Source organism: Oryzias latipes, chromosome 5 (assembly GCF_053564925.1).
Source record: "Oryzias latipes strain Hd-rR chromosome 5, Olatipes_Hd-rR_3.1".
Taxonomy (NCBI): domain Eukaryota; kingdom Metazoa; phylum Chordata; class Actinopteri; order Beloniformes; family Adrianichthyidae; genus Oryzias; species Oryzias latipes.
The window spans coordinates 24,522,542-24,540,107 of NC_136241.1; the positions used below are offsets into that span (position 1 = coordinate 24,522,542).

The 17,566-nt window shown below is 42.4% G+C and overlaps 1 protein-coding gene across 4 annotated transcripts in view; it reads right to left on the bottom strand.

Moving 5' to 3' along the window:
• Window positions 1–9,953: 9,953 nt before the first annotated feature.
• pdzrn3b (PDZ domain containing RING finger 3b) overlaps window positions 9,954–17,566 on the bottom strand; it is a 114,234-nt gene continuing 106,621 nt past the window's right edge. For 2 of the 4 annotated variants that reach the window (XM_023955095.2, XM_078947522.1), the window contains 6 exons: window positions 16,803–16,890; window positions 15,610–15,708; window positions 15,478–15,540; window positions 15,294–15,395; window positions 13,723–13,839; window positions 9,954–12,072 (listed from right to left, as the gene is read on the bottom strand). In XM_023955095.2, the coding sequence (XP_023810863.1) occupies window positions 10,579–12,072; window positions 13,723–13,839; window positions 15,294–15,395; window positions 15,478–15,540; window positions 15,610–15,708; window positions 16,803–16,890 (1,963 nt within the window). In that variant the 3' untranslated portion in view covers window positions 9,954–10,578. Of the gene's footprint in view, window positions 12,076–13,722; window positions 13,840–15,293; window positions 15,396–15,477; window positions 15,541–15,609; window positions 15,709–16,802; window positions 16,891–17,566 lie in introns of all 4 variants that reach the window. The other 2 variants (XM_023955094.2, XM_023955096.2) reach the window with 1 other exon arrangement.

A 17,566-nucleotide genomic window follows, 5' to 3' on the forward strand; every position in this document is an offset into this window, starting at 1 on the left:
TCAATGGGGGACCTTTCTGTGTGGAGTTTGCATGTTCTCCCCGTGTATGCGTGGGTTTTCTCCGGGGACTCCGGCTTCCTCCCAACGTCCAAAAACATATGTCATTGGTTAATTGGTCACTCCAAATTGTCCATTGGTGTGTGATATGTGTGACCCTGCAACAGACTGGTGACCTGTCCAGGGTGTCCCCTGCCTTCGCCAATAAGTGGCTGGGATGGGCTCCAGCAGCCCTGTGACCCTGAAAGGGACAAACAGAAGAAGATGAATGAATGGAGAAAAAAAGCATGACGATACCTGTGTGTGTGCCCTGGAGTTGAATTCACAATTCCCACATGCGTATTTGAGCATTTTTTGTGAACAAGGAGAAAAAAAGAACAAAAAACAAAGAACGGTTCTCAGCACAACCGTGAGTCGATTCCCATCGTTCATGTTAGTGAGCTGTTCAAAAGATTCGATTCATTCCCCAACGTCGTGTCTGTCTCCATCTTTGCTTAGAACCCCTTATCACAAGAACATGGTAAAAATACTGTGGTGATTTGTGCTGAGTTTTTTTTTTCTTGTGTCACTAACAGGAATTTATAAATGGTAATAAATTAAATAAAGAAGGACTAGGGCACATTTTTATTGGAGGCAAAAAGAAAACGAAACGTAAACATTATTTTGACCTTGAGGCCTGAAAGTTGCTACATGTTTTTATCAGCCCATCACGTACATTCAATCAATTGGTTGCTATGAAACATCACCCTTACAACGGCTGCCATTTTGAATTAAAGTCTCTGAAATCACCATGGTGATCTACCACCCACATATTGACCTCATTACTGTCTATCCCCTCTGGAATAGCCCAATTTGGGGTATTACTTACATGTAAATGTATTCTGGAAGATTGTACTAATAGTCTACTTCTTTGGTCAGCTCGATTAACTCTTGTGCTATCCTAGGCACTTTAACATTGGGAGTTGGGTCATCTAGACCCACTAGACAGTGCTCTGAACCTTTTTTCTTCAATGATTTGTGATATTCACTGGTGTCCCTGGATTACATGAAATCTTTCCACCTTTATCCACCTTTGTCATGGTAGGGATAACACGTCAAAGTAAGGGTGGGGTCATCTAAGGTAGCACAAGGGTTACATGACATGACTTTATAAAACTTCAGTCAGTATGGTTATTGTATTGTTTTGACAACTTTCCAAAATAGTAATATTACATTTAGAAAGCATGCTGTTCGAAAATCAAATTGTTTTTAATCTACACAACATTTCTGATTTGGAGTGAACATTTAAAGTGGGAATTGTAAGCATGGGTTGCTATGGAAACTGGTAAAATTATTTTGACACAGAGAGCCAAAAATTGCCACACATATTAATCTGTGTGAGAAATTAAAAAAAAATGAATGGTTGCTATGGGCTATCATTGTCACGGCAACTGCTATTTTGAATTAAAGTATTCATATCCATAGTGGGAATAGGGATATGTATCAGACCTTTGTGGATGGTGCCACCTTGAGTTGAAGAAATAAAAAAAAATGCACTCACTACCTAATGTAAAAGAATTAAACAAACATGAACTATCTTTAACACAATATCGCCATGGCATCTGCACAAAGCTCTAGTTAACTTGTGCTGGACATGGGTGTGTTTACGTGTTAAGACAGGTGTTAATGAACTTTTGTGACTTCCTTATTCATTTGTCTTCTTTCGTTTGTTCCCTTTCGGGGTCACGGGGCTGCCGGAGCCTATCCAGGCCACTTATGCCCGAAGGCAGGGGACACCCTGAACAAGTCGGCAGTCTGTCGCACTTTTGTGACTTCCTTATGTTTTTGTAATTTCATCATCAGCAAAAGGCAAAACAAAGGTAGAAATCTCTGCACATGTGCAGATTGTGGCCTTTTGGCATGTCTGCTGTACTCTAATGAAGTCCACCGATTAAGCCCAATACCACGGGGCCTGTGGAGCCACTCAGCATAATGGCTCTGAAGGGTCCTAGTCATAACAGTGCTGCCATTTCCAGAGAGCCAATCTGCTTTTAGCACCAGCTTGTTAAAGTGTGAATGGCAGACTAATATACCTGCAATTACAGCAATTGCGTGCAGTCACATTCCCGATGACCCTGAGCATCCATGTGCATCAAGGCACACTGGGCGGTTGCATAGTTACAACGTACACAATATTCTGCCAGGAGGGACAGAGAAGCCACAGCAGAGTGTTTCTATGCACAAAAAAGGCTAAAGTGTGATAACTTGTTTCGAAGCAAAAACACTAAGAGCAGCTGAGAGCCATAAACTGTTCTTTATGAGTCCTTAAGCTGTATTGATCTGACCTTCTGCAATGGGAACGTAAAGCTGAATTGCAGCTGGTGAAGACATGTCACGGATGGCTGAAAGCTGCTGATGGGAGTCCTTAAATACTCTGCAGCCACCATCACAGCAGGGCTCTTACTTCAAACCAATGAACAGGAAACCAGAGAAACTCTCAGGAAGCATCATGTAAGGATCCAGGGACTAGCACGAACTTGATCAAAGAGAAACTCTAAATGTGAAGATGTCGATGTCGCTGTAATCAAGAGGTCTTTGAGTAAACTTTAAGTCCTGCTTTTCTGGGATATTACTAGGATGGAGGGAGGTTGAGGAGTAGTTTAAAGTCCTACTCTGATCATCCTTTTATCTATTTTTAAAATTGATCTCTTTTGATTATGATTATGCACCTGTGTCGTTCTTTACGACATAGTTTCTGCAAAAGAGCAGGAGTTTATTAAAAAATTCATCTCCGAGTTGAGGGCAATCCCTGGCGCTGAGCAATCACATGCCCCCTTCCCCTTTCTGTTGCTCAGAGCTCACTGTTTACACGGTCTCCAGCTAGCTTAGAGCCTCTCACACCCCTAAACTTAAAAACTATGACAAACAAAATTAGAGCTGTCCAGCCGTACAGCTTAGAGTCAGATGCTAGCTCAGACGAGGAAAACAAAGACATACGTGGATCTAGTCATCTACGTGGATCTAGTCGTCTATGTGGATCTAGTCATCTACGTGGATCTAGTCGTCTACGTGGATCTAGTCATCTACCTGGATCTAGTCGTCTACGTGGATCTAGTCATCTACGTGGATCTAGTCGTCTACGTGGATCCACTAATCTACGTGGATTGAGTTGTCTACGTGGATTTAATCGTCTACGTGCATCCACTAATCTACGTGGATCGAGTCGTCTGCGTGGATCTAGTCGTCTACATGGATCTATTCGTCTACGTGGATCTAGTCGTCTACATGAATCTAGTCGTCTACGTGGATCTAGTCGTCTACATGCATCTAGTCGTCTACTTGGATGTAGTCTTCTACATGAATCTAGTCATCTACGTGAATCTAGTCATCTACGTGGATCTAGTCGTCTACGTGGATCTAGTCGTACGTGGATCAAGTCGTCTACATGCATCTAGTCGTCTACGTGGATTAGGGATGGGCACCGAGCCCCGGTATTGAACGCGCCCCGGGGCCACATTCTTCAAGACCGCAGTACCGTTTAGATCCGATCTAAACGGTTCTGCTATCGGTACTGGAGAAGTTGCTTTATTTTTTGTGTCCCACAAAATATAAAAGTTATCTACCATATGTAACTCATCAAGTCAGACAGTTTTCCTTTAATTAATAATGTTAATTTCGCTGCTTTCGCTGAACAGGAGAGGTCTTTCTGCATATTTGTGTGCACGGGGGGCGGGGCTGTTCAGACGGTACGCGCCGCGCGCGCACACACAAAAGGCAAGGCAGCCACACACAGTCAGTGGTGGTTTGGTAGGGGACACGTGAGCGCCCCCCGAAAAAAATCCTTTTATCCCCATACACTAAGAACACCCATTTCCGTGTAAAGGAGTTCCTACCATCCTGTCACCTTGCTGCTACGATGACCGTATGTTGCGCTGTCTGTGAACATGCGGGGGGTGGGGGGTGGGGGTGGGGGGGTCTGCACGCGGAGCAAACAACGAACTGGTAGAAAGGCGGGCCTCAGACCCACCGATTATGGCTCCAGACCCACAACAAACTAACGGCTGCTTCCTAAAACTTAATGATAATTAATAACCAATGATATTCGTCATATATAAAACTAATATCATTTATTGGGTTTACTGGATTTAAAGAAAAATGAATAAATAGAAACTAATCTGCATCAAAGTGAATTTGTTTCCATCATCTCACTTAATTTAACTTGTTTGACAGACAGAAAAGTCTGTTCAAGGTTGTGGAAAATGGACAAAAGATCAAAGGAAATATCACGCTTATAAGGAATAAAAACAATGAAATTAAATAAATATTCTGTCTGGAACATTCTCATGTATAAAGTAAAATGTTTTGTTAAAAAAACAATTTTGTTGCATAATGAGAAAATACAACACTTTATGTTATCAATTTGTTATTTATTTATTTATTTTTCGTCCTAAAAAAGTATCGATAAGAGTATCGTTAAAATACCGGATCGATAAGCAGTATCGATAAGAGTAGTAGTACCGTTAAAACCTTATTGATACCCATCCCTAACGTGGATCTAGTCGTCTACGTGAATCTAGTCATCTACGTGGATCTAGTCTTCTACGTGAATGTAGTCGTCTACATGGATCTAGTCGTCTACGTGGATCTAGTTGTCTATGTGGATGTAGTCGCCTATGTGGATTTAGTCATTTACGTTGATGTGCCGTGGTGTAAATGCCCAGCATAATATTTTCTACGTCACAAATAAGATCTTTTTCAAATTTCATTTTTTTGTCTGCTCCTGATTCAAAACGATTTGAATACAGAAATTCTCTGAAATGCAATTTCAAGTTCTCACCAAAGTCGACAGCGTCCCCTTTTGCTCTCAGATCACAGCTGACCACATTTTGGTCCATAAACGGTACTTTGACCTAAAATGCAACTGGTAAAATTCACCTCAGTCAATTTAACAATCATTTTTTTCCTCCGTTATCCACCTTTGTCATGGTAGGGAGAGCAAGTCAATGTAAGGGTGGGGTCATCAAAGATAGCTCAAGGGTTAAATGTATGGAACTCCAGAACGTCCGCAATTCAGTAAATAAATAAATAAACATTTTACTTTCAAATCTAAGTAAAAGTAAGATAGAGTGTCACTATAAAGTTATCATTTTTTATTTAATATTTTCTATTTTTATATTTTAAACTATTACTTTTTAATGAATTTGAAAAGGGATTTTAAATACAATATTAACTTTAAATATTTTTGCCATTTTTTATTCTAAAAATGGATGTCCTTTATTGCATAATGGGATTTTTTTGTCTCGACTTTTTCTGTTTTTGTTTTAGGACATTTTTCGGCACAATGACAATGAAGTGGGTAGGGCCTAAACTCTCATAAAAAATATTAAAGATATAACATTAAATATTTCAAATATAATGTAGATTTTAAATGGAAAAAGAAATGCTTGCCATGATACAACAATTAAAAAAAGGGGAAATTTAATGATTGTTTAATTTTGCAATTTGTTTTCATCTTTCCTTTTGGAGCTCCGTTCCAGAGTTCAGATTCATGACTTTTTGGTAAACAGAATATAGGGGAAAAACAAAACAACAAAGAAAGCGTGGTTAAACAGAGTAATTTAATGACTTTCATGATACATTCCCAATCAGACGTTGAAACCATCCATATTCATTGGTCTGAATTTCCACTCAGAAGAACCTCCATCGTTAGAGTCAACCAGAAACGGGTCTTCCCCTGTGATTTGGGAAACATATTACACTGAAATAAGCTCCTCAACGTGACGGTAAATCAGAAGAAAGGCGAGTCCCGGGTGAGAACAGGGGAGCAACCGGGGGAGGACAGGTTGCTGTGAGTTACAGCTCCACTGAGCCATAAACCAAACCCGAGCAGAGGAGCCTTTGAAGCGAACAAACCCAAGAAAGTGGTGAAAGCGTATTAAGAGACGTCTGATGGGCCTTTGGAATTCCAGAGAAGTCCTCCTATGGGAAACCTGCAGCACATTTAGCGGCGCCAGACTTTAAAAGACTTTTTAAGATTTGAAACAAACTTTTTTTTCTTTTAAGTAAACACCCATTTCAAGTCAGTTCATTTATGAAACTCCATCTCGTAACCAAAGAGCCTGAAAGCCCCCCAGATCTGATGAGGATCAGGAATAAACAAAGAATAGCGACTAAATAGCGATTATCTGCAGAAATCATTAGTGATGTGGGGTAAACAATAATTATTGCCTTAAATGTTCTTGTTTTAGGTGTAATCGTGTAAAATTTAGATTTATAGCATGTGACATGACGTGTACACACGCCTAATTCCAGGTATTGTACAGAAATATGTATTTTAGATTTTTTATAATGAACCTTTAACCTTTTCCTGTTTTGTAAAAGTTTTTATTATTTTTATTGGATATAAAAAAAACTCTGAACTAAACATGACTTTTCTTGATACTTCTGGTCTTCCGTACTTCCGTCCATTTTGTACAGAACATTTTTTCCTCTTCCTGACATCTTTTCAGAAAATAACTGAATTCTTCAAAAATAAAGATCATGGAGGAAAAAAATGATCGTTAAATTGACTGAGGTAAATTTTACCAGTTGCATTTTAGGTCAAAGTACCGTTTATGGAACAAAATGTGGTCAGCTGTGATCTGAGAGCAAAAGGGGACGCTGTTGACTTTGGTGAGAACTTGAAACCTACTTTATGTGATCGAGTTTTATTTTGGCTATGGACGATTAAACAGCTACTTTAAACAAAAATATTTTGAATGTTGATCCAAAAGGCAGAAAACACTTGTTTTTGACCTTTTATTCCAGTTCATAAACAAATGTCTGTCATTATTGACATTTTGCCTTTTTTATTTACACATTTTTATTCTGGAACAGCTTTTTTGAGGATGGATAAGGGTTTAAATTCAGCTGTTTTCTAAACGTCAGGCAAAACAATTAATTTTAGTCTTATTAATAACATTAAGCCTACTGTAAATTTTTCAATATCCATTTTATCTTTATTAAATACACATTTAGAAAAATACACATTTAGAAATCGGTCATACTCAATAAATATATTTTATCCATCTTACACAAATATATTGAAATTTAGAGTTATTTTTAGACATCTATGCTGAATGCAATCCTATGATTTTTGCCTGAAGACATTTTAAATCTGCACTGAAAGAACAATACATTTTTTCTTCATTTGTTGCTTAAATAAACTCTAATTTTCACTCAACCCCTCTCCCACAAATCTTTTATATCAAACTTAACCAATAAAACACGCCTAAATCCTGGAAAAGGAAGCACAAACTGTTTGATTTGGTTTGTTTACAAACCTTTATTTAAAATTCAAGGCTATAAAATGGAGATCCTCTCAGTTGCATCATGGGATGCTATTAGAGCAAAAGAAAACAGAAATGATTATGACTTGTTTATCCCATAAAGCACACTGTCAAAGAGTTGTCAGAAAATTCACATTTTTTTTCACATTAAGGTGTCTTTAAACCCTTAGATGAAATCCATAAAAATCTGCAATTTTTCTTTTGATGAGTTATTGTGAATTGATGCGTTTGGTGATTTGGTAAGTCTTTGCTCACAACAATATTAGTTGAAGATGTAAAAATATTGACATGAGTCCAGAAAGAAGCATCTTATTTAGCCACTGTCTCAAACTTGATCCACGTGTTTTTAAGACGGTGTAGCTGAGTCATAATGAATTAATCATCTAAACATTTTGAAATTATTTAATACGCCAACCAGTCATTTACAAAAATGTGTAACAATAAATGAGTTCTTCCCACCATAAAGTGTGGATATTTAGCAAAACTTTTTCCCGCCAAAAGTGAGATCATACGGAGGCAGCCATTTTGAAATAAGCAGAAAAAGCCCTTCTACTGCCCCTAGTGGAGTTATGATGAACTACAGAGCAGAAAACACGGACCAAATCCGATACAATGAGCTTTTAAAGGAAACTGTGGATCATGCTAATGAGATAGGGGTCTCAGAAATGTATTAAATATGATATGAGTGGTTATTAAGGGTGAAAAACAGTCCTTAGATCCATTGCAGTCCTGTAACTTAAAAACCTTCAAATCATCAAGAATCTCCATCATATTTGTTGGATCACTCAGCTTTTTAGGTGTCCTCCCTGATGAAGGAAGCTGAGCCATGAAAGCATGCGGCCTCGAGCTGGAGCTGCCTTTGTCCTCAGTAACGAGGCGCTGAGCTGCTAATTGAAGGATCACGCTGAGCTGAGGGTCGAGAGGTCCTCCTGACAGATGGCGGAGGCTCGCAGTCCGTTAAAATACGGCAGCAGGATTCAGAACAGCCTGTGATGTCAGTGTGGAGCTGAGAAAACGCTTTCCCCCTCTGACTGACACAGATGAGTATTTGAGAAGAGGAGCCCCACCCACCCCCATCATTGGGAAGACCCCCGCCAAGTGAGTCCCGTCAGGTCTGAGCTTCTGCACTCGTCTTCTACCTCGTCACTGACGGGGGTTGTTTTCTAAAAAAAAACAACAGATGCACTTTGAACAGCAGGACATGCATCCTTTCCTAAAAACGCTGAGGAAAGACGCCTCTTTCAGAGTTTAGCTCATCCAACAGTTTCTAAATGATTATTCAGGCTTCAGCCCTGCAACAGGCTGGCGGCCTGTCCAGAATGTCCCCTGCCTTCGCCCATGTGTGGCTAGGATAGGCTCCAGCAACCCCGTGACCCCGAAAGGGACAAAACGGGTTTTGTAAAACTTTGTTAGAAACCTCCAGAGTTGGGTCAAAAAAGTCAAATAAACTCGTTTGTCTCTAATTCGCAACAAAACTGAAAAAAAAAAAACACTGACGAACATATTAATACAATTACAATCATAATTTATCAATATTACAATTTATATTATTGGAAATAAATTGAGGCATGAACGAGTTAAACCTTGAACTTTCTTTCAGACAAAAAATTTGAATTTTACGTAAGAAAGCCAAACTTTATTTTGTTTAAAAAAGTCTATTTAATCCAATTCCATTGAATTAAATTGTGAAATTATGAAATTTGAATTACCAGTCGCAGCAATTCTCAGTTTCTAGAACTTTCATCCTTAAATGTCTCACATATGTTAATAAAAATGAGGACATACAAAAAAAAAGAAAAAGTGACGTTTCCATTCACTTTTTAGTCATTTTTCCATGGAATGTTCATAATAATTGCATAGGCCGACATGTACATAATCGTTGTTTGTTTAATAAGGAAACTGAGCAGATTTTCAGTGATGAAGGATGGTTTGTGCAGAAGAAAGGTGAAGCAGGGGCTACTCTTCAAACTTCTATAGCCTGAGCATGTTTTAGGGTGGAGAATGTTTATACCCACAGAGTTCAGATCATTTCAAAAACGGCCAAACGATCTGAACTCATATGGAAGGAGATCTGCTGATATGAGGCCTGAAAAGAACTCAACTGTACCAAGGTATGAGCAAATATTTCTTTTTTTTTTTGCACAATTCAAGCACATAACTTGAAGTTAAAAAGGAGGAAAAAAAACCCACTCTGATAAAAATGGTGTTTTTAATGTGTTCTTGTAGCATTTTTCTCATGATAGAGGCCATATTGACAGAAAATTAATCTTCAAATTTAATTTAGGAGTATTCCTTTATTCAAATGGTTGTGAATCAGGAGCAGCTGAAAAAATGCGGTTTTGTGAAAGATCGTCAAAAATGCTGGGCGGGGCCACAAGCTCCACGCTCCGCCCCATTCTGATGCATCCACCTGTAGACGAATAGATCCATTTACGTCTTTGTTTTCCTCGTCTGAGCTGGAATCTAGTTTTTTTAGATGTCAATGTTTCTTTTTTCTGTCCCATCAATTTAGAGGTTATGAAATCGGATTTAGACGTCCAACCAATGCTAGGAGTTCCATTTTTTGGCAAATAGAAGCTAAAACACAACAAAATAAACATCAGTGTCATAAAAGAAAAAACAAGACAAACTCAAAGACTCTGAATGGCATCATGTACAAAACAATAATTTATTAATCCTCTCATTTTACAAGACTTGAATGTCTGACTAAAGATTTGGTGACCCCTAATTTAGTCCGATAGCTGTCCTCAACAAACGCTGTGTTTTTCTGAAGCTTTCAACAAAATCACAATCAAACACCAGAATTTTAGAATATTTGGTACTGTTTTTTTTTTTTTTTTTTTTTTTAACATTATTTTTAACTTTGGCAAATCAGCATTATTTTTTTAAAGAAATCTGAATTGAAAACGTGAATTATTAATTTCAACTTTTCAATTTTTTGGGAAACTGTAAATGTTTGCTTTAAAAACGCGTTTAACAGTAAAATACTATATATATTTATATATAGTTAGAAAACTAAATAATGTATAAATGCTGGCAGTTAAAGTACGGCACACAATCTTTACACACTTTCAAAAAAGAAAATAAAAAAAGATTATTTTTTTGTTTGTCTCCAAAAATACCCAAGCATAAAGGTAGAAAAGGTTACTGAAAAATGTCTTGAACTGAACAGTAGCCAAGTACAGATGTTTTTTTGTTTTAATGGACTGTTAGAAAACGTTTGTCCTGAAGAAGGTTCTTCTATTTACACTCTGGTTCCCCGTGGAGCGAGGTTTTAGACCGTGGTCACAGACAGCAGCGAGTTGTACACTCGTGTGCCGTCTGGTGACTTGGTGCCGTGGGTTAGCAGTTCCTGAATGGTCATCCAGTTGTCGAATATTTTCTTGTTCCTCTTCTTCATCATCTTCTTGTGGCTGAGTTCGATGATGTTGGGCTCTTTTTTTTCCTCGGCGCCCAGCTGCTCCTTCAGGCAGTCGGCTCGGCTCTGCTTCATGAACTCCCGGCGCTGCTTCTGCTCTTTGGCGCGCACGGCGTGCTGCTTCCGCTCCTCCTTGCTCCAGTAGCGGCCCATCTTCAGCTCGCTTATGGCGTCGTCGTCCGTGGTCAAGCCGCTGCGCTCCTCGTGAATGCGGATGGCACGCTCCTTTAGCAGCTTGTCCCGGACGGGCCGTTTGGTGATGTAGCGCGTGCCGTCGCTGCGGATCTTCACTTTCCACTCCATCTTGGGCTCCAGGTCGGTGGCGCTGAGGGGGTCCCGGCAGATGCTGACCAGGCTCATCTGGCTCTGGGCGTACTCCACGGCGGACTTCTGCTGGATTAGCTGCATGTAGCTTTGGTAGTGCTTGGCGTGGGCCGGGATGTGAGCGTGTTTGTATGGCGAGCGGGACTGGCTGCTTTTGCCAGACTCTCTCCTGTCCTTGGTCTCCACAGGCAGGGCGCCGTCTGAATCCTTGGTGGAGCCTCTGCTCCGAATGGGACCGCAGGCCTCTTGAACAGGTGACAGGGCGGGTTTCAGCATCCTGCCGGTGGAGCCGGACAGGCCGGCTGTGGCCTGGTTCTCGGCACAGCGGCGCAGCGAGTTATCAGGGGACAGTTCTAGAGTGAGAGGAGTGCTTCTGCAGCTCTCGCCGGTGTTGTAGGCGCTGGAGCTGTCCTTGTCCGACTTCTCGGGCAGCTCGGTGATGTCGGACAGTTCGTGGCGGCGGGCGTCGATGCTCGTGTTGTAGTTTCGGAAGCCGCTGTTGTGGAGCATCCACGACTCTCTGCACTGCTCCCTCAGCTGCTGCATCTTGTGGGCGCGGACGATGCTCAGACACTCCAGCTCGATGTTGCGCAGCTCCTCGTTCAGCAGCTCCAGCTCCTTATCCACAAACTCCTGGTCCTGACCTTCTGCCCCGGCTCCCAGGCTGTGTTGCCCCTGGGCTCCACCGCCCCTCATCTGACACTTAAGCTCCAGAAGTTCCCTGAAACGTTCACACTCGTCTGCAGGAATGCCCAGGAGGTCGGCGTCTGTGTAGTCCGCCGCGATGAAGGACTCGCAGCCGAAGGGCAGGTCCACGCTGCCCAGGGTGTCCTGGCTGAAGGCCAGCTTCCTGCAGCTACCCAGGGTGTTGGAGGCCGTGGTCATCTGGTCATCGGCGAGGTTCTCCTGCTCAGAGCTCTCGTCGTTTCGGGTGCTCTCGTCGGTGCGACCGACGCCGCTGTCCTTCTCGTGGTGGTTGGAAAGCAACGTAGCCGTATCCGTGGTACCGCCGTCCTCCTCCAGCTTCTTCTGAGGATAAAGAGAAGTACAACACAAAAATATCAACCCTTTACTCTCCAACAGACCAGCTGCATTTGGTAAACCTCTAAAAAAATCGCCAAACTACAAAATCACAATAATTTTGTTGTAGCTGTAGCTGGTGGAGCGTCCTTTACACTATGACTCTGACCATCCCTCACCTCTCAGATGCTAACTGGTGAAATATTATGGGTTTTTCTAACCAGGAAACGCTGAGAGATGAGACAGGAAGTTTGCTCAGCTTAGGTTGCAACCGCTGATGGTATACGAGAACTGAAAAATGACTCAGTTGCCATTTTTTTGCGATACGGATGTTAGAACCAGAAATTGTCAGCGAGTAGCGATTGGTCTGAGTCGACTTGAGTCAAAGTTTCCATGGCAACTACTCTCGCCAATCAGGAATGAGCTTGTTGGAAGGCCACACCCCTAGCACTTGAAAGTGGGCTACACGTCACCTATAAATAAACATTTCAAACGCTACATTTAAGACCACCTACTTTTATTGAGGCATCTGATTGGCCAGTTTATAACTTGAATAACTTCTTCTTCTTTCTCTTTCGGCTTTTCCCATCAGGGGTCACCACAGCGAACAAGTCGCATGGTAAACTTGGCAATGTTTTACACCGGATGCCCTTCCTGACGCAACCCTCTCAAAGCAACCGGGCTTGGGACCGGCACAGAGGTAGAGAAGGGAATAGGGAGCAGCCCGGATTCGAACCCTGGTTTCACGGACGGAAGGCGCTGCAAACCAGCACGAGCTAAACCGGCTCCCTATAACTTGAATAACTTAATAAAGAAAATAAATATATATAACGAAAAAAAACTTCAAATTTGCAAGACCATTGTCAGAAGTCAGAGCTCTGTCTCTCCCTCTGGTCACCATTTCCATAGTTCAAACCACACTACATCTCCCAGCATCCCCAGTGTACACTTCCTGGATGCCGCTAATCAACCACAGCATACTTAAACACTGCACTGAGCTGGGCTCAGTGCGAAGTATTGTTTATGACACTATGCCTTCCTCACCGAGCGTTGTATTTAGACCTGATCTTCTGTCTCCTGACTCCATTTGCCTGCCGCCTGCCCCGACTCTCGTCTGGATCCTGACTACCCTGTCTCTCCTCTGATGGTGTTCTGCTTGTTATCGAACCCCGCCTGCCAGACCCTGATATAGCTTTGTGGACTTTTAGCTGAGCTAATAAACCTGAGTAACAGCTGTTTATTTCTCTACAGAAGTCCATGGGATTTTGGCTTCTTGGAGCCAGTGGGTACTTCCTGTTTGGAACGCGAGGGGGGAAGAGTCACTGGTAGCGAAAATCCTCTCCGGGGGGGGGACACGATGTAAACTCATTTTACATCTTTGTAGTCAACTTCCTTTAACCCCCCCCCCCCCCCCCCCAAGGACTAATCTAAGCAGTTTCAAAAGGAGCTGCATCCTTCTGCACACTTGACTCATTTCTGCTACTACTTTATCTCTTCCGACATCTCCTTGCACCAACCCCCCCTTCGGTAACCCGCATCATCTGCTATGCTTTGGTGAAGAGACTTTCGAGGTTTGGGGTTGGAAACGATGGAAAAATGCTGATATAGCAGAAAGAAAGCCACTTGTTTGTGCATGCTCCTCCTTCCCGCTGCTACCTGCTGCAGCATGCTGGCCGTGAACTGCATGGCCTGATGGTGCTGCTGCTCCAGCATGTCCATGTGGAGATCATCCAGGAAGTCGTTCCTGTCATCCTCCAGCCAGCTCTCGTCCAGCTGTGGAAGAGACGCCTCATTAGATGCACATCATCAGTCAAAAGGGTGCAAAATGGATTTATACTCGTTAGTGGACTTAAAAAAAAAAAGGATTCATCCATTTGAATCTTTAAGTTCATTGATAGATTTTCTTTTGAAGCAAGTTTTTGTTTTGTTTGCCAAAAAAAAAAAACTAGGACAGTTTTGAAATGAATGAAGGCATTTTTTTGTCTTTAAAGTCCCACGTTTGATTACTTTCAACCACTAAGTGAACTGTTTCTTTTACCATATGACAAAGGTTTCATGCTATGTTCACACCGCCCTCTGCAACGCGCGTTCAAGCATATGCGTGTTTCAGGCTTATGCATTCAAAACTCTTACATTCACGTGTCAATACGCACCTTTTGAGTCAGTGGGTTTACGTATAACTTGTGGCCAATTAATGCCCATTGAAAGTTAAACCAGTTGAGCATTGACCAGTCAGGGACTCGGATTTGGTAATGGCGTGCGGGTCGCGTCCTTTTAAATTCACCAAGGTGCTGTCTGAAAAATTGATTATGGAGGAAAAATGAATATTTGCGGTTTGTGCCTGGCTGGAATTCTATGGAATTCTACTTGGAATTCACCAAGTCTTTCGTACAGTACAGACCAAACATTTTGAATGAGAAGGTGTGTCCAAACTTTTGGTCTGTACTGTATATTGGAATAGATCTGGGAAAGAAAAAGCCTGGAGCGAGATTCACGCGATTTGCACCCGAGCCTCTTTCAACTGTGAGAACATGCGCTAGTAGTGACAGTCGAGTGTGAACGGTGTAGAAACCTGGTGTCATTTGCCTGGTGTCAACGCAGCATGAGATCTGTTGAATAAAGCGATTGATGTGTTTAACACTTGGTATTCTGTGAAAAATACTAACAGCTCTGCTGAAACTGTTGGTCTTTCTCAAATACGATCGTACGTTATCGAAGCTGCTGCCGGTAGACGGCCATGTCGGTGCCGGAGCGTCAGAGAGGGAGAAAGTGGAAAACCCCAGAGAAGATGTGTCTTTGGGGCCTTCCTGATTGGTGAGAGAGGTTGCCATAGAAACCTTGACTCAGACCAACTTGGACCAATCACTGCTCATCGACGCCAACTGGTACTAACACGGCGGTGTCCGTATCCCCCAAAAAATGACGAATGAATTCACTTCATTGGATTCGAAAGTAAACCGTTTTCTCTGGGTGACGTCACTGTCACTGAGTCCAGTTCTCATATACAGTCAATGATGTAACCATTGAAAACAGCTACGCTTGCTCCTTACTGGACATAGCGCCACTGCAGGTCAATGTGTGGGACTGCAGCCAAAATGTTCATCAGTAACTTCAAAAATTTGTAAACCTGTTGGAACCACATATAAGCCGTGTTCTATGGGTGAAGTCTACTTCACTCGGTCCAGTTCTCATTTACAGTCAGTCTTTCTGAGATGCCTGACCCGTACCTGGATTTCCGGCCTGGCCACCAGCAGGGAGATGTTCTGGTTGCTCTCGCTGGTCAGCAGGGCTACGGCATCTTCCCGATTCTGGATCTCGATACCATTTATCTGAATAAAAAAACAGGACTCTGTTAGTAAATCCACCCACACCAACAAGATGAATACCTGCAAAGGTCAAACCGGATCGTACCTGTATGATTTTATCCCCTTCTCTGATCCGGCCATCCTTCGCAGCGATGCTGTTTGGATCAACCTGGAGATGGAAACATCCGTAAGCTGATGGGAACGGCTATTTGACAGAAAACCAGGGTCCATCGGTCACCTCGCTGATGTAGATGCCTGCCTCATCCTCGTCATCCGTCCGGTAGCACAACGTCAACCCCAGTTTGTCCTGGATGTTGGCTCGGTACAGGTCCACCTCCTGGCAACACACAAAGCCCAGATGAAGGCATTTTAAAGAACCGAAGAGAAAACAACAGCAACGGTATGCTCTCGTGTCGGAAATGGGAGATCGGGCGGCCCGGCCGACTCATTAGTCACTGTAATGGAAGATTGAGCGGAACAAAGGCCGGGCCGCCTGCCGCTGGAGGCCCGCTGACACCATGAGAAACGACGCGGCGGCTGCAGACGAGCCGAGCGCTGCCTCTCACCCTACCAAACGGCCAATCTCGCACAAACAGATAACGTTACGTTCGCTGACGTCCAACCACCGCAGCAGAAAACAAAGCATGAAAACGTTCCTTCCTGTCAGTGCAGAGACTGAAATTTCTCATTTCTGAAGATGGAAAAATCATTCAACATTAGAGAACACATTTTGAGGATGTAAAAAAGGGTGGAGGAGTTTTTAGTAAATAGTTTAAATCAGAGGGGGTGTAAAAAGAGTTACAGACCCACTCCAATCATCGTGTGATCCGTTTTCACAGCGTTCCTAGTGGTCTTTGAATGAGGATTATGCCGTTTTTAGCCAAAATAAACGAGCTGTCATGTTTTCTAGGATATAGTTACATAGATGGAGCAACTCTACCTCCTCTTCCTGTCACCCATAACTGAGAGATCTCTGTTTACACATTCTCCCACTCGCTTAAAGCCCCTCACGCCCCCAACCTGAGATGCACATGGATCTAGTCGTCTATAAGGGAGCTTGTGCCACACCTGGTGTATTCTCTATGATGCAGTTTGAAAAACTGCATCTTTTCGTCTGCTCCTGATTCACAATATTCGGATGCAGAAATGCTAAGAAATGCAATTTTATGCTTAATTTTCTTTATGCAACAGAAAAATGCCAACAAAGTTCAACAAGCCCGAAGCTCAACTCTGTAAAAACATTCATTTTTAAGATAACCCACATTATAAACCATTTTTAAAGAGTTATGTGTAAATACCAGCTGGAATCTGAGTGGAGGCAGAGGCGAGGGGGGTGTGTGTGTCCACTGATTATGGTGAACGAGCAGGCGGAGCTGCCGAGGCGTTCTCCGCCCGCTGAGCTTTAACGGAGGAACAGGAACGGCGCCGTACCTCGTACTCCAGCTCGTCCCGCTCCATGTCTGGCTGCATGGCCTCCAGGAAATCGTTGGGGTCAAAGTATCCGTGCTCGGGCGGATTTCTGAAGAGAGGAGGAGGGAAAATGTCGATTCAAACAGAAAATGATGCAAATCAAGGGCGGCGAGTGCGAAAAGATTCTGCCCTGGAGTCCTGAAACTAAACGAGATGTGGAGGAGGAGGATGGAATTAAAACTCTAGAAAAGAAAAGTAAATTAAAAAATATATTGTTAATGTGACAGTAAAGCCAAAACCAGCTGTTAATTACAAGAGATTATGGGATATTCATTTAACCCTGGAGAACAGGAGGTCTAATTGGTCTTTGATTTTTTTAAATTAAATTATTTTTATTTTTTTCCGTTAAAATGTTTTCCTTTTAACTTCTTTGGCTGCTGTTAAATGCTACAACCCCAAATAAACACACAAAAAAGCCAAATTGATGTTAAGAACCAAGAAGGAAATTGCTTATTGGTTCTCAAGGGTTAACTTCACGTTAACTATGGTAATCATAGTCACTAAACGGTGCAAAAGCAACCAAAAAAAAACACAAAGTGCAAATGGCGGAAGTGAAACGAACAGATCTGCCCTAACGTGGCTGCACGCCGTCAAGGCGCCGTCTTCTTCAAGACGGACGGCACCGTTTTTCATGTAATGTCACATCAGCTCCCGGTGATGGCGCATTTCTGTAATTAGCTGCTAAGGTCAAAGGTTTGAAAGATGTCTGCGACCTTTCCCGGCGC